Below are 23,132 nucleotides of genomic sequence, written 5' to 3'. Positions count from 1 at the left end.
CTTGCGTGTTCTCCGTCACAGTTATATATTTTCCTTCCTAGCAAACTTCAACAGCCATCCAGATCTTCAAGGTCCTTTAATGAGATGTTTGCAGCATCTCCATCACCTCAGAGCCCAACCCACAGCATTGATTGGGCTTTCAATCAGGTACAGTATAATATTGACATATATTGAATGGTAATTTGGTCATACGGGGTTGTTTCCTTTTCTTTTAAGCAGTAACATTAACTAGTTAGATCATGTGATCAGTGAGGTTGAAATTGAGATTAAATTTTTGATGGCAATTGGAAGCCCAAATTTAGCATCCTCGAGAGAGGATGGAGACCCACTGTTCTTGCTTCTGTTTTTGTTTTTATTTTACATTTGTTGCCCTTTTTAGAAGTATATAATGTCCTGATTTTTTAAAGTTTTGTGTGGTTCCTATCACACTTTCGGACACTAGATAAATTCTTTTTTCTGGCATTTTTAAAAGATAATATTAGGGTTTTGTTATTTCTAGTTCAAGATTAATTTAACTGAAACAGATAGGGCCAGAAGTAAGGGTAAGAAGGGCCAGAATCAGAGAGAACCATGATAGTATCAACAAGTTTTGTTCTTTGATTACAGACAGTAAGACACAAATGTACATCTTTCAACAGGCTGATAGGGTCACATAATCTGTTTTAAATAGCTTGTTCAGGTAACTAGCAGCCTTTGCCTGTTCCTAAATTCAAACCTGTCTGATAGATCCTTTTTAATTCAGGCTTAATTCTACACAAAAATCTTAAAGTGAAATTTAAGACTGGACACATCAGTAGTTTGACTATATATTTCTTTTCAAGAATGTAAGAGTTAAAAAAAAAAATCAACACCCTAAAATGTTAGAAGCCCATGAAATGCAGAATTCTGTGTTTGTCACAGAAGTCAACAAACTAACATATCTTTCATATGTTATTTTCATTTTATTACATATGTTGAAAATTGACAATTTGCAAATGTTCTGTCAAATTGTCTATTTTTATTTTCATTTTAATTGTATTTTGAAGGTTTTAGTCCATCCTTTTGTAGAAGTTTCTTTTCAGCGAACAGTCTGCAGGACAACAACAGCAGAGGGGCCAAACCCCAACTGGAATGAGGAACTTGAACTTCCATTTAGGTATGAGTAAATGAAAACAAGTTAATGTTCACAGTATGTCCTTGAGTAACATTCTTGTTTGACTGTGTAAATGAATGTAACATTTAATATAGTACAGTTTTGCTGTAATAAGGAATATTTTATTTTGATAGAGCTCCTAATGGTGACTACAGCACCACAAGTTTGCAGACAGTGAAGGATGAAGTGTTCATTAACATTTTTGATGAAGTACTCTATGATGTCTTAGAGGTGAGCTTGGCATCTGAAAGACCATTTTAACATTTATGTCAATGTCTTTGATATTAAAAATATCACTGAATATTATGGCTGGTTCTCTTGAGTATATGAAAAATAATCACAAGGGTAATCAACAAGATATATATGTAAATTATAGTAGAATAGAACACTAGTCTTATGAATGACCAGTTATTCGAACCAGTTTTCCTGACGAGAGGGGAAAAAATCTCATGACAAAAGTGATGTTGATGAAGAACAAGTCGACATCCATTCACATTCCGATGCCTTCAGTGCATTTAAATTGCTTTGAAGTGGTTTGAAGGGTGAGAAGAAAGCAACGTGCTGCACCATGATGCAACCTATACATCAAACCTATTGTAATTTTAAGGTGATCGATTGTATGAACTTTTTGATTTTTATGATCTCCATCCCCAGTTAGTTCATAAAACAGGGGTTCTACTGTAAGTCCATATCATGAACTTTCACTGTTACATCCTTCATCCTCCCATGTTCCTTTCCTTTTCCCATCGTTGTCATTCCTAGCTATATTATGTCCAATCTAGATTGTAAGATCCCTGTTCCATTGTTTGGCACCCAACCCAAACATAGCAGTGCTGTGTAAAGTCCAGGTACTCAGCCTGTTTTGTGCTTCCTAAGGTTTGAGCTTGTGTGTGTAGTCATAATATGTGCTGACTTCAGTGACAAAAAATGAGGATTTTACTGCTTTTTAATCCTGGTAGGAGTATAGAGCCAACATAGCTAATGGAGAGTAAACTGGATTTTATTTCTTCTTGTTCATTATCAGAATTGTTTGCTAAATTCCAATTCCAAGTTATACTTGTCCAAACCCATGGAAGGGGATGGATTCCCCACATACCATCAGTGCCAACCAGCCTCAGCATATAGTCTCACATCCCTGAGAGAGACTTCTCTCGTACCCTTGTCAGGAGCTTTTGGGGTAGGTCTGTTTTCCTCTCCAGCCATTCCCCTTCTGAGCTGGGTTCCTCCCTTTTCAGTCCTATCTTAAGTTGGACCATGCTCTTCAGGGTTGGAGGGACAGGGCTACTTGGGCCCAATACTGTCCTTTAAACCCTTCCGGCCCAATACTGTCCTTTAAACCCTTCCAGCACAATGTGGGGTTTGCATACACCATTACAGCTAGATTTTCACCTTTGAAGTAGGCTTGGGCATTTAAATGTCCACGTCACTGGATGAGCACACACAAATTGGGTGCATGGAGATAGCTAATTATACATCTCTGTTTAATATACAGTACTTATGCCTGGTTTTGTATAAGCAAAAATGTGTACTTCTATAGAAGTTGGAAATCAAGGTCAAAATTAACATGCTTGATCTTCAATTAAAAAAGTATGCATGCACTCGAGGTGGATGTAGCCTCCTGATTCAATAGGGGCACTATACTAAACTCTTCTTGGACATGATTTTGAATTGTAGTTGAGGGGGGACTGGCCACCGGCAGCAGTGCCTCTGCCTTGGCACTGCAACCCTAATTCTATCCTAGTGCAGAGGGGCGGCCCTGGGAAGAGGGGTGTGCTTTAGAGTGAGTTCACCCTGCACTTTCACACCAGTGGCAGCTCTTGTCCTGCGGAGTTGGACCAGGCTTTCCAGCTCCATGTATTGTGACCTGGTGCACAAGGTCACAGTGCCACTCAGGTTTGGCCCAACTGTCAAGCGGGGAAGCTGGGTCAAATTTGAGTCCGTGGCATTGCTACTTGGCACATGGGGTCACAACACCACTCAGGTTCAGCCCGACCATCAGCGGGGAGGCTGGGTCATACTAGAATGGGTGGTGTTGCAACTTAGCACACGAGGTCACAACACCATTCAAGTTTGGCACTCCTAGTTTCATTATTTCTGTAGGTGTTGATGAACCCGGGGACCCATGCTAAACCTGCCTTGGCATGCACACTTTGCAAACACAGTTGCGTGTGTGTGTACACAGATCTGTACCTCCTTTGTACCTATTCATCCTGATATCCACCTACAAGTCTTTTATAGGCAAACACAGAGCTAGTTATTTGACTAGTGTAGATAGACTAGACTAGTGTAAATCTGTGATTTTTGCATATAAGGGAACATGAATGCGCATTTCCATAAATTTCAGAGTAACAGCCGTGTTAGTCTGTATTCGCAAAAAGAAAAGGAGTACTTGTGGCACCTTAGAGACTAACCAATTTATTTGAGCATAAGCTTTCGTGAGCTACAGCTCACTTCATCGGATGCATACTGTGGAAAGTGTAGAAGATCTTTTTATGTACACACAAAGCATGAAAAAATACCTCCTCCCACCCTACTCTCCTGCTGGTAATAGCTTGTCTAAAGTGATCACTCTCCTTACAATGTGTATGATGATCAAGTTGGGCTATTTCCCGGGGGGTGAGAAAACCTGGATTTGTGCTGGAAATGGCCCAACTTGATTATCATACACATTGTAAGGAGAGTGATCACTTTAGATAAGCTATTAGCAGCAGGAGAGTGGGGTGGGAGGAGGTATTTTTTCATGCTTTGTGTGTATATAAAAAGATCTTCTACACTTTCCACAGTATGCATCCGATGAAGTGAGCTGTAGCTCACGAAAGCTTATGCTCAAATAAATTGGTTAGTCTCTAAGGTGCCACAAGTACTCCTTTTCTTTTTGCAATTCCACAAAGCAACATCTCTTGTCATCTCTTCTACCCATTTTTCTGTTTTATTATTCACATATCTTATCAACTGGTCAGTCCAGAAAGCTTTTTTAATACTAATTGAATCTTTTTCATTACAGGACTGGGGCTTAATGTGCTTTGCTTAGGCAACCCCTTAAAGTTAATAGAGCTCTGTGCAGGCACAGCGATCCTCTTGCACAGAGCTCATTGCAAGTCTAGGGCCCTAGAACATTAGCTCATTGTAGCAATGGCCATTCCTTCTTTTGTGTTTGCACAGTGTCTATCACATTTGGATGCTTCAAGAAACAAATTATTATTATTATAGTTTAACCAGTATTTGTAACAAATTTCATTAAAAATTTATTAATAACTTGACTAAGCCATTGAGAAAGTTGAAGACGGTTAAAGGGAATGAAATCTGCTTGTAAATTTGTGTACACTGTATTGTTGATATAATGTGTATTTTGCAATTTTTTTTCTAGGATGATCGTGAAAGAGGAAGTGGTATCTATACTCGTGTTGAGAGACATTGGCTGGGATGTGTTCGGATTCCGTTTTCTACCATATACTTTCAAACAAGGGTAAGTATCAGTAAAGTGGAGTATGAATTATAAGTTTGGAAGATGCCTGTAGTGGAACATCTGATCTGTCTCCTGTAGTTTTGACAACACTGATGTCATTACCTCTTAACTATATCTGTTATATAGGAGTCTTGTCTTGCATTTAATATCTCCAGGGAGCTACCATGTAAGTCCTGACAAGACAATATTACAACTGTGTCAATCCTATGTCAACAAACAAGGCAGAGCAAGAGCATCCCCTCTCTGTTCATCTGTGAGATTGGTATATACAGAATCAGGTTACTCAGTAGCTCTACACTTACCAAGCATTCAGAAAAACCCAGCAGACTATCTCAGCAGGAAGTGCATGTCAATCACAAATGGACTCTCAAAGATTCCATCTTCCTACAAATCTTACTCAAGTGGGACTTCCCACTGCAGACCTCTGTGCTACCAGCATGAACAAGAAGTACCAACTGTTTTGCTTCATTGGAGGGATGAGTCTGGGTTTCCTTTTGGATGCATTCATGAATTCTTGGAAGAGGGACCTGATATATGATTTTCTGCTACACCCCAGAGTCCTCAAAAAAGTGAGAGAAAACAAAACCTTATTAATACTGATAGCAACAGCATGAGTTTGACAGTTTTGGTACTTGGAGCTGATGTGCCTGTCAACACAGCCTCCAGTCACGCTTCCAAACCTTTTAGGCAGGTCCTTCACATGGATCCTTCATCCCTGCATCAGACAGCATGGATGTTAGCTGGCTTAGCATTATGGATAGAAGTTGCTCCTCTGAAGTGCATTCTAGTTTAAATCAGGATGGCCTTCTACAAGGCTGACATATAGATCTAAGTAAAGATTTTTATTATCTGGACTGCTCAACATGACTTACCACCAGAGACCTCTATTTTTAGTATTCTGGACTATCCTACTAACCTTGAAGAAGTCAGGGTTCTCAATCAGCTCTGTAGGGTTCACTTAATTATGATGTCAGCCTATCACTCTCTGATTCAGTTTCACATTATATTCTCACACCCAACAATAACTACATTCCTGAAAGGTCTGGTCTATGTTTTTTGCCCCAGTTACGGATATTAACATCATCCTGCTGATCATAATGGAACCCCCATTAGAGCATTTAGCAGCTTGCACCCGATACTACCTTTCTATTGAGATATAATTTTGGGTAGTTACTATCTCTGCTTGGAGGGTGAGCAAGATCCAAGTGTTGAGTGCAGGACTTCCTTAGACTACATTCCATAAGGATAAAGTGACTCTCAGACCTTACCCCAAGTTCTTACCTAGAGTGATTTCAGACTTTCAACTCATGAGTCCATTCATCTTTTCCCCTAAACCTCGTTCAGGTACTGGGAGGCCAGACTTCACACACTTGGTGTATTGAGGGTACTGTTTTACTACTTCCACAGAACAAACCCCTTTTTCAAGTCACTCAGACTTTTTGTAGGCTTTGGGGACAGGTCTAGAGGACTGGCCTTTCAAGCCAGAGTCTCTCAAAATGGGTGTCTAATTGCATAAAGATTTTCTGTGAGGTAACTAAATTACTACCCTCATATTAGAGCACTGTCAGCCAGTGACGAAGTTATCACTTCTGCATGCTTGAAGAATGTTCCTGTGATCAGAGATTTACAGGGTAGCTACATGGAGATTAGTGTACATGTTTACACATGACTACTCTCTGGTTTGGGCTGCTAGATCTGATGGTACAGCAGTGCTGAAGCCTTGGGTCTGATAGGACTTCTGGCAGCCACTTTCTTGGAGAGATGACTGCTAACCAATCATCTAGAGTGTGATTGCCATACACAAATACACAAAGTAGAAAGAAAGTTATTTACAGTTTCTGTGATTCTTTAAACTGTTTTATTCCTGTGAATCCCATGACCTGCCTTCCTTCCCTGCTACTCCAGAGTCCTTTAGCTTTGGAATTCTGTAATGGCAAAGGAACTAAGGGACATTTGGGTTTGCTTTGTCCTTTATGCCCTCAGGTGTGTGCAGTGAAAGAACATTCAGGGTTCAGGTGGGACCCAGTGGACACTACTATCCAAAAAAATCTTATCTCATGCACATGGGGTGCATGTGCACTTTGTGGGGTTCACATGAACTAAACATCTAGAAGAACCACAGTTACTGTAAAGGAAGTAACTGGTCTTTTGAGATGTCAGATTTTTGTCATAAACATTTTAGATACTGGTATTTCACATGAAACATACATATTTTTATAGAAATGTAGGACTGAAGGGACCTTGGTAAGTCATCTAGTCCAATCCCCTGCATTGAGGAAGGACTAAGTATTATCTAGACCCTCCCTGACGTGTTTTTGTGTTCTTTAAAACCTCTAATGATGTAGATTCCACAACCTTCCTAGGTAGTTTTTTCCAGTGCTTAACCACACCTTACAGTGAGAAGTTTTTCCTAATGTCTAACCTAAATCTCCCTTACTGCAATTTAAGCCCACTACTTCTTTTCCTGTCATCAGTGGGTAAGAAGAACAATTTATCACCCTCCTCTATAACAACCTTTTACGTACTTGAAGACTGTTATCCTGTCCCCCTCAGTCTTCTCTTCTCCACACTGAACAAACCCAGTTTTTTCAGTCTTCCCTCGTAGGTGATGTTTTCTAGACCTTTAATCATTTTTTTTTGTTCTTCTTCTCTGGACTTTCTCCACTTTGTTCACATCTTTTCCAAAGTAGTGCTCAGAACTGTTACAGTACTCCAGCTGAGGCCTTATCATTTCTGAGTAGAGTGTAAGAATTACTTCTCCTGTCTTGCCTACAATATTCCTGCTAATACATCCCAGAATGATGTTTGCTTTTTTTTGCAACAGTGTTACATTGTACACTTATATTTAGTTTGTGGTTCACTATAACCCCAGATCTTTTTCTGCAGTACTCTGGTTAAGTAGTCATTTCCCATTTTGTATTTTGATTATTCCTTCCTAAGTATAGTACTTTTCATTTGTCTCTTATTGAATTTCATCCTATTTGATTCAGACCATTTCTCCAGTTTGTCAATATAATTTTGAATTCTAATCCTATCCTCCAAAGCTTATGCACCTCCCTCCCAGCTTGATGTCCTTTGCAAACTTAAAGTATACTTTCTATACTATTATCCAACTAACTTATGAAGATATTGAATAGAACCAGATTTAGGACAGATCCCTGCAAGACCCCACTCGATATGCTTGATATGCAAGACCCCAACTTGATTGTGAACCATCGATAACTACTCTCTGAGTATGGTTTTCCAGTCAGTTGTGCACCCTCCTTATAGTAGGTTCATTTAGGCTATATTTTTCTAGTTTGTTTATGAGAAACGGTATGTGAAACAGTATCAAAAGCTTTACTAAAGTTCAGATATATCACATCTACTGCTTCCCCCAATCCACAAGGGTTGTTACCCAATCAAAGAAGGATATTAAATTGGTTTGACATAATTTGTTCTTGATAAATCAGTGTTGACTGTTAATTATTTTCATCTAGATGCTTACCAATCGATTATTTGATTGTTTGCTCCTTTGTCTTTGTAGGCACTTGATGTTAAGCTGACTGGTCTGTAATTCTTAGGGTTGTTCTTATTCCTATTTTTATAGATAGGTACTATATTTGCCTTTCTCCAGTCCTCAAGTGTATCTCCCATCCTCCACATGTTCTCAAAGATAATCTCTAATGACTCAGAGATCTCTTTAGCCAGTTCCTTAAGTATTCTAGGATGTATTTCGTCAGGCCCTGCTGACTTGAAGATATCTAATATTTCTAAGTAATTCTTAACTTATTTTCTTTTTTTAACCTTAGATTCTACTCCATTTAAAGTGATGTTCACTATGTTAGGGATAGTCTACACTAGCGCTTTAACATGCCTTGTGTGGTCACGGCACAGCGCTGAGAGAGAGCTCTCGTAGCACTCTAAAAAAAACACTTCCATGAGGGCGATAGCTCCCAGGTGTTTTTTCACACCCCTGAGTGAGAAAGTTGCAGCACTGTAAATTGCCAGTGTAGACAAGCCCTAAGTCATCTAGTCACTGCTAACTTTTTTTGGTGAAAACTGAAACGTTTAACACTTCAGCCATTATTGCTTTTTCTGTTATTGTCTTTCCCGCCTTGTTGAATAATGGGCCTACTCTTGCCTTGGTTATAGAATCAAAGACTTTTTAAGGTCAGAAGGGACCATTATGATCATCTGGTCTGACCTCCTGCACAACGCAGGCCACAAATCTCACCCACTCACTCCTGTAACAAACCCCTAACTTATGTCTGAGCTACTGAAGTCCTCAAATCGTGGTTTAAAGACTTCAAGGTGCAGAGAATCCTCCAGCAAGTGACCCGTGCCCCATGCTGCAGAGGAAGGTGAAAAACCCCCAGGGTCTCTGCCAATCTGCCCTGGAGGAAAATTCCTTCCCAACCCCAATATGGCGATCAGCTAAACCCTGAGCATGTGGGCAAGACTCACCAGCCAGACCCCCCAGGAAAGAATTCTCTGTAGTAACTCAGATCCCACCCCATCTAACATTGCATCACAGGCCATTGGGCATATTTACTGCTAATAGTCAAAGATCAATTAATTGCCAGAATAAGGCTATCCCATCATACCATCTCCTCCATAAACTTACCAAGCTTAGTCTTGATGCCAGATATGTCTTTTTTTCCCCACTACTCCCCTTGGAAGTTCCAGAACTTCACTCCTCTGATGGTTAGAAACCTTTGTCTAATTTCAAGTCTAAACTTCCTGGTGGCCAGTTTATATCCATTTGTTCTTGTGTCCACATTGGTACTGAGCTTAAATAATTCCTCTCCCTCCCTGGTATTTATCCCTCTGATATATCTGTAGAGAGCAATCCTATCTCCCTTCAGCCTTCTTTTGGTTAGGCTAAACAAGTCATCATCTAGCTTCTCATGTATTTGTGAAATGCTTTCTTGTTACCTTTTACATCCCTAGCTAGTTTAATCTTGTTTTGTGCCTTGACCTTTCTAATTGTCCCTACATGTTTATATTGTTTTTTATATTCATTCTGTGTAATTTGGCACAGTTTCTACTTTTTGTATGATTTTTGTTTGAGTTGCAGGTCATTGAAGATCTCTTGGTTAATCTAGGGCACCTTCTTACCATACTTCCTAGCTTTCCTGTGCATTGGTATAGTTTGCTCTTGTGTGCCATTAATAGTGTATCTTTAAAAAACTGCCAATTCTCCTGAACTCTTTTTCCCCATATACTTGATTCCTATGGGATCTTACCCATCAGTTCTCTGATTTGCTAAAGTCTGCCATCTTGAAGTCCATTGTCTTTATTCTGCTGTTTTCCCTCCTACCATTCCTTAGAATCATGAACCTTACCATTTCATTATCACTTTTACCCAAGATGCCTTCCGCCTTCAGATTCTCAACTAATTCCTCCCTTTTTGTCAGAATCAAATCCAGAATAGTCTCTCTTCAAGTCGCTTCTCCACCTTCTGTTAAAAAAAAAAAAAAAAAAAAAAAAAAGTTGTCTCTAGTGCATTCCAAGTACTTGTTTGAAAATCTGTACCCCATCACCACCATGTCCTGTATTTTGGATGATTTTATTAGTTTTTTTAAAAAAGCCTCGTCCATCTCATCTTTCTGTGTAGGTGGTCTTCGGAAGACACCAACCATGGCATCACCCTTGTTTTCTGACCCCTTTTATCCTTACCGAGACTTTCAACAGGTTAGCCAGTCTGTCCAAAGATACTCTTCCCCTTCTATGATAGATGGTTCCCATCTCTACTCAGCAGCTCTTCTCGGACCAGGCTCCCTTGGTTGAGGAAGCTGAAGCCCTCTTGGTGACACCATCCACTCAGCCATGTATCTACCTCCACGATGTGTCTGTCTCAGCCCAGGAAGGATCGATGAGAATACCAACTGTGCTCCCAACTCCTTCACCCTCCTAGAGTCCTGTAGTCACTTCTGATCTGCTCATGATCATGCCTTGTAGTATCACTATTGCCCACATGGAAGAGCAGGATGGGGTAGTAGTCAGAGGGTGGATGATCCTCGTCAGTCCTTCTGTAATGTCTTAGATAACAGGCCCCTAGCAGACAGCACACCTCCAAGGAGGCCATGTCAAGCCTCCAGATGGGTGCCTTCGTCCCCCTTAGAAGGAAGTCACCTACCATCACTACCCTATGTTTCTTCTTGGGAGTGGTGGCCATGATCCTCCCTGCCTTGGGGGTACATGGCTTCTCCTCCACATTTGGGGGAGATTCCTCATCCTTTGCTGCCAGGGCAGCACAACGGTATCTCTGTGGATAGTGGGTTGGAAACAGGGTTCCAGGTTTGTCCCTGTGAAGGAGCAGTTTCCTCCTCCCCTGGTGGTGCTATCTCAGTCCTTTCCAACTGGATTTCTTCCTCAAATTTAGAGGTCTCCAGGGGCACGTTTTCAACTAATTCTTCCTGTACATGGATGCTCCTCACCGTCCTCCTGTAGCTCTCGCATCTGTTTCCTGAGCGATTCTACCAGTAAGCACCTCTCATGCTGTGTTTTCCCATCTTGATTTTCTGTGACAGGAAAATGCAGACAACAGTCTCTGCAAATCCACACCAGGACTTGGCTAGAGGCGTCCATGGTTGGGTTCTTTGTCTGGATGGAGGAGCCAGGTGGAGGAGCCAGGAGCAGTGTTGGCATTGGCAATGCGGCCTTTCTGAATGCTAAAACTTGAGGAAGCATTGTTTCGGTTTTTTATTTTGAAATTATCATCATTATTGGTCATGAACGATTGATGTGTATGGATTAATATTTCTCTATTTCCTAGATTGATGGTACCTTTAAGATAGATATTCCTCCAGTACTCCTTGGCTACGGTAAAGAAAAGAACCTAGGAATTGAGAGAGGTTATGATTCTGTCCGAAGTCTGAGTGAGGGGTCCTACATAACACTATTTATTACTATTGAACCTCAGCTTATTCCTGGAGATCCAGTTCGAGAAAAGGTAGCTAACTCATTTCAAATTTTGCATTTGGTGCCATGATTCTTGATATGTGTGTAAATAAGTAATTTTAATATGGTGTATAACATGGGTACAGATCTTGACTGTTTCACTTTTACTGTGTAATTCAGGAGTTCTCAAACATAATTGCACCACAACCCCCTTCGGACAGCAAAGATACCACATGACCCCAGGAGGGTGGTGGAGAGCGAGCTCCTCTGCCTTGGGTAGGAGTAGAGGGGACTGCAGCCTGAGCCCCGTCACGCTGGGTGGGGGTGGAGTTCAGGCTTTCGCTTCAGCCCTGGGTCCCAACAAGTTTAATGTTGGCACTGGTGACCTCATTTTAATGGGGGTCACGACCCACTTTGGGGTCCTGACCCACAGTTTGAGAACCTGTTCTTGAATTAAACTTGATTCAGTAATTTTTTAACTGACCAGTACTAGCTAGTGTTTCTGAGCACTTGCATGTATTTTTTATATTTTAAAAGGAATGCTACAACAATTTTGTTTTTAAATTGCAATGAAATCTTTGCTTTCTGATTTGTCTTTAACAGAGTTTGGTAATTTTTTTTAAATGGATATTCAAACACTCAGGCAAACTTGGGAGATGCATTATTTAGTAGATCTGAGTGAATAATTTGTGACGTATAATTTATTTAATAAATATAATCTCTTTTTCTCTTCACAGACTATGTGTAAACAGATCTGTTTTCTCTCATGTTGTTCATAATTAAATGCCATTTTTTGCAAGTGTAATAATGTCTCTGGCTTCATAGTCATAATTTGATATGTCTTGCTTAGTTGAGATTGAACACATAATTCAGATGATTTTGTATGTTTTCCTCATCTAGATGAGCGTGACTCTTCCTGGTTTTCTGGTTAGAATGCTCATTAAAAAATAAGTTTAGTTTTCACATTCTATAAGTATTTGAACATGCAAGCTTAACATTTGCTTCCCACAAGCATTCTTGCTAGTAAAACTTGATCACACAAATATTTGGGGAAAGCGAACACAAAAGGGTTGTAAATGAATTAATTCAAAGCTTGGAATGAATATTCTTGGAGGGGTTTTTTTGCATTATTTTCTGTTCACTAGTTATTATAGTATGCCGTTCGTATGTAGTATTTAATATCATCTCCTGTCCTGTAAATCTCTTGAAGATATTTCTAGGAGGTTTTTTTCATTCTTGATCTAGTTCTTTTGCTTCCTTCACCAAACTAAAAGGACATGCTTGTGCAACAACAGAAAGAGTCTGTGTTCAAAAAACAACCCCTCTCCCAAAATCTCTTGTCACTTCTTGTACCCTTATGCAATTAATTCTGAGGGTATGTCTACACAGCAAAAGCTAGCCTATCCAGGCATAGCCAAGATAGCTTAAATCCAGCTTGTGTGGGTAACAATGGCAGTAAAGACAGCACAGCACAGGCTTCAGAGTGGGCTAGTGAGCTGACTACATACCTAAGGTGTATATGAGCATGTAATAGCCACGATGTGTTGTCTTCACTGCTATTGTTGTTCACATTAACTGGATTCAACCTACCGTGCATATGCTATTTTGTGCAGTTTTTGCTATGTAGACATACTCTGAGGTACAGTCAGTCAGGATTTACCCATGTTGCTTCTGCACAAACAGCAGCTGCACATATTTTGCTTTGGATTTAACTGCTCCAGTAGCAGTTTATTTGAAGATGAAGAGGAGTTGGGGAGAGGGAATCATATCTATGTATTATACAAAATTAAAACTAAGCAAATTTTGAACTCTGGAAGTATAATTCCTTTTTTAGAGCACTGATAATTGCATAAACAACTAAAGCAAGCTTTGCTCTTCCTCTTGTGGAATTAGTCTTGTAACTCATAAATTTCATATTGTTTGTTCAGTACTGGTCATAGGCCATTCTGATATGAGAATTGTTGCACTGTAGTGCCATGGAAAACAAAGAAAAGGAAATACGATTTGTAATTTTGTTTTATGGGTAAATTCAGGGTTAATTAGCCAAGTGACATGGCAAATTAGCACTAATATATGAAGCTGTAAAGATTTACACAACAGCCTTGAAGCATCGTTAATAGACCAGGTCACTTCCACAGTTCTATTCTATATACAATAATTAACTGCAGAGAGAAATATGGTTAGCTTTAAGAAAAAAATGGACCTTTATATTTATTTATATATGTCACCGATATTTTTTTAGAATAAAAAAGTTACAATGCAAATAAATTCCTATCTAAAGGTATTTCTTGATCAGTGAAATTCAGAGTTCATTGTGAAATATTATAGACTATATAATTATGAATTTTGATATTTGTTATTGAAAGAAATTGTGGCCAAATTTTATAATTTTGTGCACACATTAATTTGCATGGCCAAATGAAAATAGTACATATTATTCTGATGGTAATGTATGAAATTCTGAAATGTTGGCCCTATGTTTATAAAATTGTTACTGACCAAATTGCACACTTTAGATATAGAAAAGTTTACATTTTTGATAAGTGCTTTAGATCTCACTGATTTCATTTGTTTTCTTTGATTACAGAGATAGTATTAGCTAGTTGTCCATTGTCAAAATTCCAGATGTAAGAGCTAGAAAGGAAATGAAATATCATCCACTGTGAAGATGCAGCAAAGACTTTATCAGGCATAAAGAACAGATAGACAAAGATAGAATGTGAGAATCCTTTTCTCAGTGTCAGAGAACACTAGTTATCAAAACACAATTGTAGCATAATTACTCTGTGCTACTAAAGTGTATTGTAACTAACACTAGACGAGAGAAATGCTACTGAGGTAAGGAAACTTATCAGTGTAGATTTTCTATTTGCTAACATTTGAAGAATTAAGTATAGCAGAAAAAGAGAGGATGAGTGTGACAAATGGGGTTCAGTAATTTCTTGCACCAGTACCTTTACCGGGCATATGAGGTGAAGTTCCTGCCCCATTGAAGTCAGTGGGAGTTTTGTTGTTGACTTCAGCGGAGCCAGACTTTAATCAACTGCATCTGCCTTTAAGTCTATTTAATATCTAAGACCATTTAAAACATTGTAACAAGTAGCTAGTGAACAAAAGCTTTTATATTTATAATAATTAACTTAGACTGAGTCAAACTAGATTATTACTTTAACAAACATTTTGTATGGTTTCATATAATCCAATTTTAAAAGAGTGGGATAGTAAATGGAAAACAATAAAATAATCTACAATGTTGGAAGAGGCTCATGAGGAAAGGAACAAATTAAACAGCAGATTATTCTATAGCATGCAGTGCACATTTTGTTATTAAATTTTATGTACGACAGAGTATGCCAAGTTCATACATTTTCATGTGCTTGTCTTCTAACTTTCTTGACCAAATAAAAGAGCTACAATTGCATTTTGTATTGAAAGTGACTCCCCAGAATGTAGTGTAATTTCTACATGTTTCAAATATTTAATATACAGAATTTTGTACGTAGCTCAAAGTATTGCAAATGGGATGTAGGGCCTGATCCAGTCCTTGTTGATTTGCCGCTCAGTTCAGCACAGGTCGGGGGGAAAAATTACCAATGGCTGTTTGGTAATCTATATGAATTGCGTGGAGTCCAGTTCCTTGTGAACAGGTATCCACATCACATATCACCAGTGTAATTGTCAAACTTAGCAGAGAGAGCAAGGATTGAAGGGTCAAGTCTAAAGTAGTCCCTAGAAGTCCCTCCAGGTCACAGTTGAGATTCATTTATGGGGTAGTGTGGGGAAACTTGCACTAGAATTCCCTGTGCTGTTCCCATTTTTTGTGGCTCAGTTGGGGACATCAGTCTCCAGGACTCAAGTTGCCAGTACTTTTCTCACGAACACTGAATTCATGTATGGGAATTAAACGTAATACAGTGTGTAAGAGAGAAATCTGCTTCACTACAAAAGTGGTATGGATTTTTCCTTTCCTTACTATTTCAGCTGTGGCTATTTAAAAGCTGCAGCTTGGGTACATAAATCGGGATGTAAACAATCCCCATCTCTTTTATTTCTTTTAAACCTCTTTAATATAGAAATTTTTCAATATAAAATGAAAAAAGTCCTTGAATATTTCCCCTCCTTTGTTAATGTTTCTAAGCTTTTCTGCTGTAGCTAAGTAGCTTGAAATGTCTATAGATTGCGTTCAGCTTTTCAATTTGATTTTTAATACATTTTTCCCTCTTTAATTTATTATCTTTTTCTTTTTCTTTTTGGCTTCCTAAATCTCTCTATAGATGAATGAAATGCTTAAGAAGGTACAACATATGTGCTTTTTAAATTAATCAACAGATATTGCTGTTTAGGATTCATTTTGTTCTTGCTCTGCAACTTTTTCCACTACCTTTAATGGCAGTAGTTCTTCTGCTGTGTTTGACCATATATACTGTATTTAGCATGCAGACTCTTTTAGGCTGACATAGTATCTTAGATCGGTAGTATCATTTAATTAATAATATTTTGCAAGAAATGACTATTATTTAAAAACTGAAACTATAAACATCAATACACAAATTATATGTTGTGGTCACCATTTTTGGTTGAGAAGAATCATCATAAAAGGTGACTTTTTTTATTGGCTTGGATGGCTTGTTACTGAGCAGTGCATGGCAATCCCAACTCAAGGAGGCTTTAGGAACAGGATAACACAATGAAGGGGTTGTTTTTATGCCGTATTTTAAGTTAAAGGCCTGAATTGTCAGGAACATTCAAGTGCCTTAAAAAAAATGTAAAATATTTATACACACTTTAAGGCCCCTTTATACTGCCAGAGTGGTGTAAATGGCCTTAATTAAAAAAACAAACAAACAGAAAATAACCATAAAATTTTATGTACCTAGGACAAAGCTACAAAATCAACAATATTCAGTTATAGATGAAGGGTAGGATTTTTTAAAAAAACTGAAGTGACTTAAGAGTACATGTTCCATTGACTTTCAATTTGGGCTTTTGAAAACCCCACCTAAGATCTTTAACTGCTAGGCAAGCCTGAACTATAAGGATAACTTGCTTTTATAAATATGTCTGTGTATCAGTTTTCAGCACTGCACAGTGGTTTAGCCATGAGACTCCCATTAATGTCAGCAGGAGTTGTGCATCATAAATCTGACAGACATTTTGAGAATTTACCCCGATGGTTGTTCTAATGCAGTTATTGTTTTGTGAGTATAAATAAGACTCCGTTCCTTGAAGTGTCTGATCATAATTACTCACTGTTGAATGACTAGGTGATGTGTCCATTCTAACAGTCCTTAGTAAGGCAAAGCTTTCACTGAACTTTCAATACCTGAGTAAAGACTGTACAATCATGCTTAGTATGTGCAACATGTGTACACGTGGGAGTGCATATATAAATGTATATACAAAAAGCCTGATTCTCCACTACCTTACAACTAAATTTACACCTGTGTAAAAAGAATGCAAGGTAAGTTTTTGAAATGATATCAGATCAGAATTTTACATCCACTTTGCATTCACTTTGTGTAGGTGTAAATAAACTACACAGGTTACAAGGTAGTGGAGAATTAAGTCTAAACTATATGGTTAAGACTGTATTTTTATACAAGTTGTACTGTCTTTTGAAGTTTGATACCCAAGAAGATGAGAAGTTGCTCCAAGCAGCAGAGAAGTATCAGGCTGAATGTGCATTGAAGTTTCCAAGCCGCCAATGCCTGACAACTGTAGTTGACATAAATGGGAAAACAGTTTTTATTACCAGATATATCAAACCTCTGAACCCACCACAGGAGCTTCTTAATGATCACCCTAATAATTCTCAGGCAGCCGCAGTAAGTATTTTATTTAGGAAAGACAATTCAATTCACAAGACATAAACTTAAGACTGTGTCTGTGTGTGTGTACGTTATTTTTTATGTTTGTACAAGGGATTGCAAGGGAGAAAATCTATGGGTAGAAAATAAAGAAATATTGAATATTCATGGGACAAAGTAAGCGAATGATAAGATACTGAATAACATCTGTTAGAAAAGGACAAAATAAAAACCTATTTCAAAATCTGGCATATGTAAATTTGCCTGTAAATAAGTACTATAAGAATTAAATATGTTTAAAAGACAAAGAACAAAAGAAAATGGCAGAGAAGCAAATAGAGAGAGAAATAAAGCACCACCTTTAACAAACACACTGTGTAAGAAAGTTGCAGTACAAAAATTAGGTATGTAGCTCAGGTGAATTAGGATGTACAATTAAACAATGGCAATTCTGCAATGAATAGGAATCTGAGTCATAGCAGGCAGCAGGGGCCTGGATGAAAGAATTAAATATTAGTCAAAAAGGGGAAATAGGTAACAGAAATATAGACCTACCGTTGGTGTAAGGTGCTGATTCGGCATAGTTCTTAAACATGTGCATAATATTAAGAATGTCCTATGGAAGTCATTGCTTGATTGTGGCCTAAGGGAAGATCTGAGAGCTCTCAGATCCTTTTCAGCATAAACAAAAAATGGTTGCCAATTTGCAAACTAAAGGTGAAGGTTTCGTCTGTTGAGGAGTTAACCTTTCCATAATCTGTATGTTACAAATTTTCGTAATCCCAGGTGTCCAGTTATATTTAATACATACTTTAAAACTCTGTGACAGTCCTATACTATAGATATAAACAAGACATCATAATGAAATGGTTATATCAAACCCTATGTTTCAAGGCATGTTATAAGCCATACTGTACAAAACAAGATAATTCAGAGTAAAAACTATCACTTTACTTTTAAATTGATCTGAAATCAGTGTAGGATTTGGGATGGAACTAAGGATACTTCAGTTACAAAATTTGAGTTAAAACAGCCTTAAAACAATGTCAGATATACCCTGAATTAAATTAGAGCTTTAGCTTTCATTTTATTTTTGCATTTTAATAAGAATTATATTTAATAAGAATTGGCATTTAGTGCTTTTCCATGAACTTTGCATTTTTTATTAATCATGAAAGTGAGCTTAATGCCTTGCTGCTTCATTTTTTTTTTTTAAAGCTCTGTGGCAACATATATCATGCATCTTAAGGCTTTTTCTTCCTTAGGAAAAGGTGTTCTTTTCACACCTGTTAGCTAATGTATTAAACCCCCCAATTTCCTATTGTGGACATGGCCTAAGACTTGAATCCAGTCCAAAGCTTAGAGATGATCTAATAGTGGAACTTGGGAGAACAGTTTTCAGAATTGTTGTTCTCAGTATAAGGGTATGTCTACACTACGAAATTAGGTCGAATCTATAGAAGTCGGTTTTTTAGAAATTGTTTTTATATAGTCGATTGTGTGTGTCCCCACACAAAATGCTCTAAGTGCATTAACTTGGCGGAGTGCATCCACAGTACCAAGGCTAACGTCGACTTCCAGAGTGTTGCACTGTGGGTAGCTATTCCACAGTTCCCGCAGTCTCCGCTGCCCATTGGAATTCTGGGTTGAGATCCCAGTGCCTGATGGGGCAAAAAACATTGTCGCATGTGGTTCTGGGTACATCAGGCCCTCTCTCTCTCCCTCTGTGAAAGCAATGGCAGACAATCGTTTCGCGCCTTTTTTCCTGAGTTACCTGTGCAGACGCCATAGCACTGCAAGCATGGAGCCCACTCAGCTCACTGTCACTGTATGTCTCTGGTGCTGGCAGACGCGGTACTGCATTGCTACACAGCAGCAGCAATCCATTGCCTTGTGGCAGCAGATGATGCAATTGGCCTGAAAACCATCCTCCTCATGTCTGAGGTGCTCCTGGCCACCTCGGTAAGATCGGTCAGGAGCGCCTGGGCAGACATGGGCGCAGGGACTAAATTAGGAGTGACTCGACCAGGTCATTCTCTTTAGTCCTGCAGGCAGTCCTATTGTACCATCTTATGGTGAGCAGGCACGAGATGAGGATGGCTAGCAGTCCTATTGCACCATCTTCTGCCGAGCAGCCAGGAGGTGTGGATGGTTTGCAGTCCTACTGCACCGTTTGCTGCCAACAAGATGTAAAAGATAGATGGAGTGGATCAAAACAAGAAATAGACCAGATTTGTTTTGTATTCATTTGCTCCCCCTCCCTCCGTGAAATCAACGGCCGACAATCGTTTTGGTGAGGTCTGTCAGGGGCACCTTGAAAACTTTAATGGAGATTCAGTCCTTCCTGAAATACCAGAGGGACGGATAGCTGAGTGGGTTGAGCATTGGCCTGCTAAACCCAGGGTTTTGAGTTCAATCCTTGAGGGGGGCATTCTGTGTGACAGTTGTTTTTGTTTCTCCTGGATGTAAAGCCACTCCCTTTGTTGATTTTAATTCCCTGTAAGCCAACCCTGTAAGCCATGTCATCAGTCTCCCCTCCCGCCGCCAGAGCAACGGCAGACAATCGTTCCGCGCCTTTTTTCTGTGCAGATGCCATACCATGGCAAGCATGGAGCCCGCTCAGATCAGTTTGGCAAATAGGAGCACATTAAATACCACACGTATTATCCAGCAGTCTATGCAGCACCAGAACCTGGCAAAGCAAAACTGGGCGAGTAGGCGATGTCAGCACGGTGACGAGAGTGATGAGGACATGGACGCAGACTTCTCTCAAAGCACGGGCCCTGGCAATATGGGCATCATGGTGCTAATGGGGCAGGTTCATGTGGTGGAACACCGATTCTGGGCTCGGGAAACAAGCACAGACTGGTGGGACCTCATAGTGTTGCAGGTCTGGGACGATTCCCAGTGGCTGCGAAACTTTTGCATGCGTAAGGGCACTTACATGGAACTTTGTGACTTGCTTTCCCCTGCCCTGAGGCGCAAGAATACCAAGATGAGAGCAGCCCTCACAGTTGAGAAGTGAGTGGCAATAGCCCTGTGGAAGCTTGCAACGCCAGACAGCTACCGGTCAGTCGGGAATCAATTTGGAGTGGGCAAATCTACTGTGGGAGCTGCTGTGATGCAAGTAGCCAACGCAATAAAAGATCTGCTGATATCAAGGGTAGTGACCCTGGGAAATGTGAAGATCATAGTAGATGGCTTTGCTGCAATGGGATTCCCTAACTGTGGTGGAGCCATAGACGGAACCCATATCCCTATCTTGGCACTGGAGCACCAAGCCGGTAAGTACATAAACCGCAAGGGGTATTTTTCAATAGTGCTGCAAGCACTGGTGGATCCCAAGGGACGTTTCACCAACATCAGCGTGGGATGGCCGGGAAATGTACATGACGCTCGCATCTTCAGGAACTCTGGTCTGTTTCAAAAGCTGCAGGAAGGGACTTTATTCCCAGACCAGAAAACAACCTTTGGGGATGTTGAAATGCCTATAGTTATCCTTGGGGACCCAGCCTACCCCTTAATGCCATGGCTCATGAAGCTGTACACAGGCACCCTGGACAGTAGTCAGAAGCTGTTTAACTACAGGCTGTGCAAGTGCAGAATGTTGGTAGAATGTGCATTTGGACATTTAAAAGCACGCTGGCGCAGTTTACTGACTCACTTAGACCTCAGCGAAACCAATATTCCCACTGTTATTACTGCTTGCTGTGTGCTCCACAATATCTGTGAGAGTAAGGGGGAGACGTTTATGGCAGGGTGGGAGGTTGAGGCAAATCGCCTAGCCGCTGGTTACACGCAGCCAGACACCAGGGCGGTTAGAAGAGCACAGGAGGGCGCGGTGCGCATCAGAGAAGCTTTGAAAACCAGTTTCATGACTGGCCAGGCTACAGTGTGAAAATTCTGTTGGTTTCTCCTTGATGAAACCCCCCGCCCCTTGGTTCACTCTATTTCCCTGTACGCTAACCACCCTCCCCTCCTCTCTTCGATCACCGCATGCAGAGGCAATAAAGTCATTGTTGCTTCACATTCATGCATTCTTTATTAATTCATCACACAAATAGGGGGATAACTGCCCAGATAGCGGAGGAGGGAAGGACAAGGCCACGCAGCACTTTAAAAGTTTAAAACTTATTGAATGCCAGCCTTCTGTTGCTTGGGCAATCCTCTGGGGTGGAGTGGCTGGGTGGCCGGAAGCCCCCCAACCGCGTTCTTGGGCAAGGAGGCTATGGAACTTGGGGAGGAGGGTGGTTGGTTACACAGGGCCTGTAGCGGTGGTCTGTGCTCCAGCTGCCTTTCCTGCAGCTCAATCATATGCTGGAGCATATTAGTTTGATCCTCCAGCAGCCTCAGCATTGAATCCTGCCTCGTCTCATCATGCTGCCGCCACCTTTCAGCTTCAGCTCTCTCTTCAGCCCGCCACCTCTCCTCCCGGTCATTTTGTGCTTTCCTGCACTCTGACATTGTCTGCCTCCATGCATTCGTCTGTGCTCTGTCAGTGTGGGAGGACAGCATGAGCTCAGAACGTTTCATCGCGATTTTTTCGTCTTCTAATCTTCACTAGCCTCTCGGAAGGAGAAGATCCTGTGATCCTTGAAACACATGCAGCTGGTGGAGGGAAAAAAAAAGGGACAGTGGTATTTAAAAAGACACATTTTATAGAACAGTGGGTACACTCTTTCACGGTAAACCTTGCTGTTTACATTACATACATAGAACATGTGCTTTCGTTCCAAGGTTGCCTTTTGCCTCCCCCCACCACGTGGCTAGCCCCTCCCCATGGCTAACAGCGGGGAACATTTCTGTTCAGCCACAGGCAAACAGCCCAGCAAGAATTGGCACCTCTGAATATCCCCTTAAGAAAAGCACCCTGTTTCAACTAGGTGACCATGAATGGTTTCACTCTCCTGAGGATAACACCGAGAGATGAAGAATGGATGTTGTTTGAATGCCAGCAAACGTACACTGCAATGCTTTGTTCTACAATGATTCCCGAGTACGTGCTACTGGCCTGGAGTGGCAAAGTGTCCTACCATGGTGGACGGAATTAGGCTGCCCTCCCCAGAAACCTTTTGCAAAGACTTTGGGAATACATCCAGGAGAGCCGCCAATGCCAGGGCAAATTAATCATTAAACATGCTTGCTTTTAAACCATGTATACTATTTTAAAAGGTACACTCACCAGAGGTCCCTTCTCCGTCTGGTGGGTCCGGGAGGCAGTCTTGGGTGGGTTCAGGGGGTACTGGCTCCAGGTCCAGGGTGAGAAACAGTTCCTGGCTGTCGGGAAAACCGGTTTCTCCCCTTGCTTGCTGTGAGCTATCTTCTTCTTCGTCGTCGTCCCCAAAACCTGCTTCTGTGTTGCCTCCATCTCCATTGAAGGAGTCAAACAACACGGCTGGGGTAGTGGTGGCTGAACCCTCGAAAATGGCATGCAGCTCATCATAGAAGTGGCATGTTTGGGGCTCTGACTCGGAGTGGCCGTTTGCTTCTCTTGTTTTCTGGTAGGCTTGCCTCAGCTCCTTAAGTTTCACGCGGTACTGCTTCGGGTCCCTGTTATGGCCTTTGTACTTCATGATTTTGACAAATGTTCTGGCATTTCGAAAACTGGAACGGAGTTCTGATAGTACAGATTCCTGTCCCCCATGCAGTGATCAGATCCTGTACCTCCTGTTCGGTCCATGCTGGAGCACTTTTGCGATTCTGGGACTCCATCATGGTCACCTCTGCTGATGAGCTCTGCACTCACCTACAGCTTGCCATGCTGGCCAAACAGGAAATTGAAATTCAAAAGTTCGCAGGCCTTTTCCTGTCTACCTGGCCAGTGCATCTGAGTTGAGAGTGC

At 40.6% G+C, this 23,132-nt stretch overlaps 1 protein-coding gene across 6 annotated transcripts in view; it reads left to right on the top strand.

The window, feature by feature from the left end:
* Positions 1-23,132, top strand: part of CC2D2A (coiled-coil and C2 domain containing 2A) — a 139,577-nt gene that overhangs the window by 96,672 nt on the left and 19,773 nt on the right. For 5 of the 6 annotated variants that reach the window (XM_075128025.1, XM_075128023.1, XM_048848784.2 and 2 more), the window contains 7 exons: positions 42-147; positions 1,026-1,135; positions 1,267-1,363; positions 4,500-4,598; positions 11,359-11,535; positions 15,758-15,778; positions 17,105-17,308. In XM_075128025.1, coding sequence (XP_074984126.1) covers positions 42-147; positions 1,026-1,135; positions 1,267-1,363; positions 4,500-4,598; positions 11,359-11,535; positions 15,758-15,778; positions 17,105-17,308 — 814 coding nt within the window. The remainder of the gene's footprint in view (positions 1-41; positions 148-1,025; positions 1,136-1,266; positions 1,364-4,499; positions 4,599-11,358; positions 11,536-15,757; positions 15,779-17,104; positions 17,309-23,132) is intronic. The other variant, XM_075128024.1, reaches the window with a different exon arrangement.

Source organism: Caretta caretta, chromosome 4 (genome assembly GCF_965140235.1).
Source record: "Caretta caretta isolate rCarCar2 chromosome 4, rCarCar1.hap1, whole genome shotgun sequence".
Taxonomy (NCBI): Eukaryota; Metazoa; Chordata; order Testudines; family Cheloniidae; genus Caretta; species Caretta caretta.
Note: the sequence above shows the minus strand (reverse complement) of the source record. Positions and strands in the feature narration are given on the sequence as shown.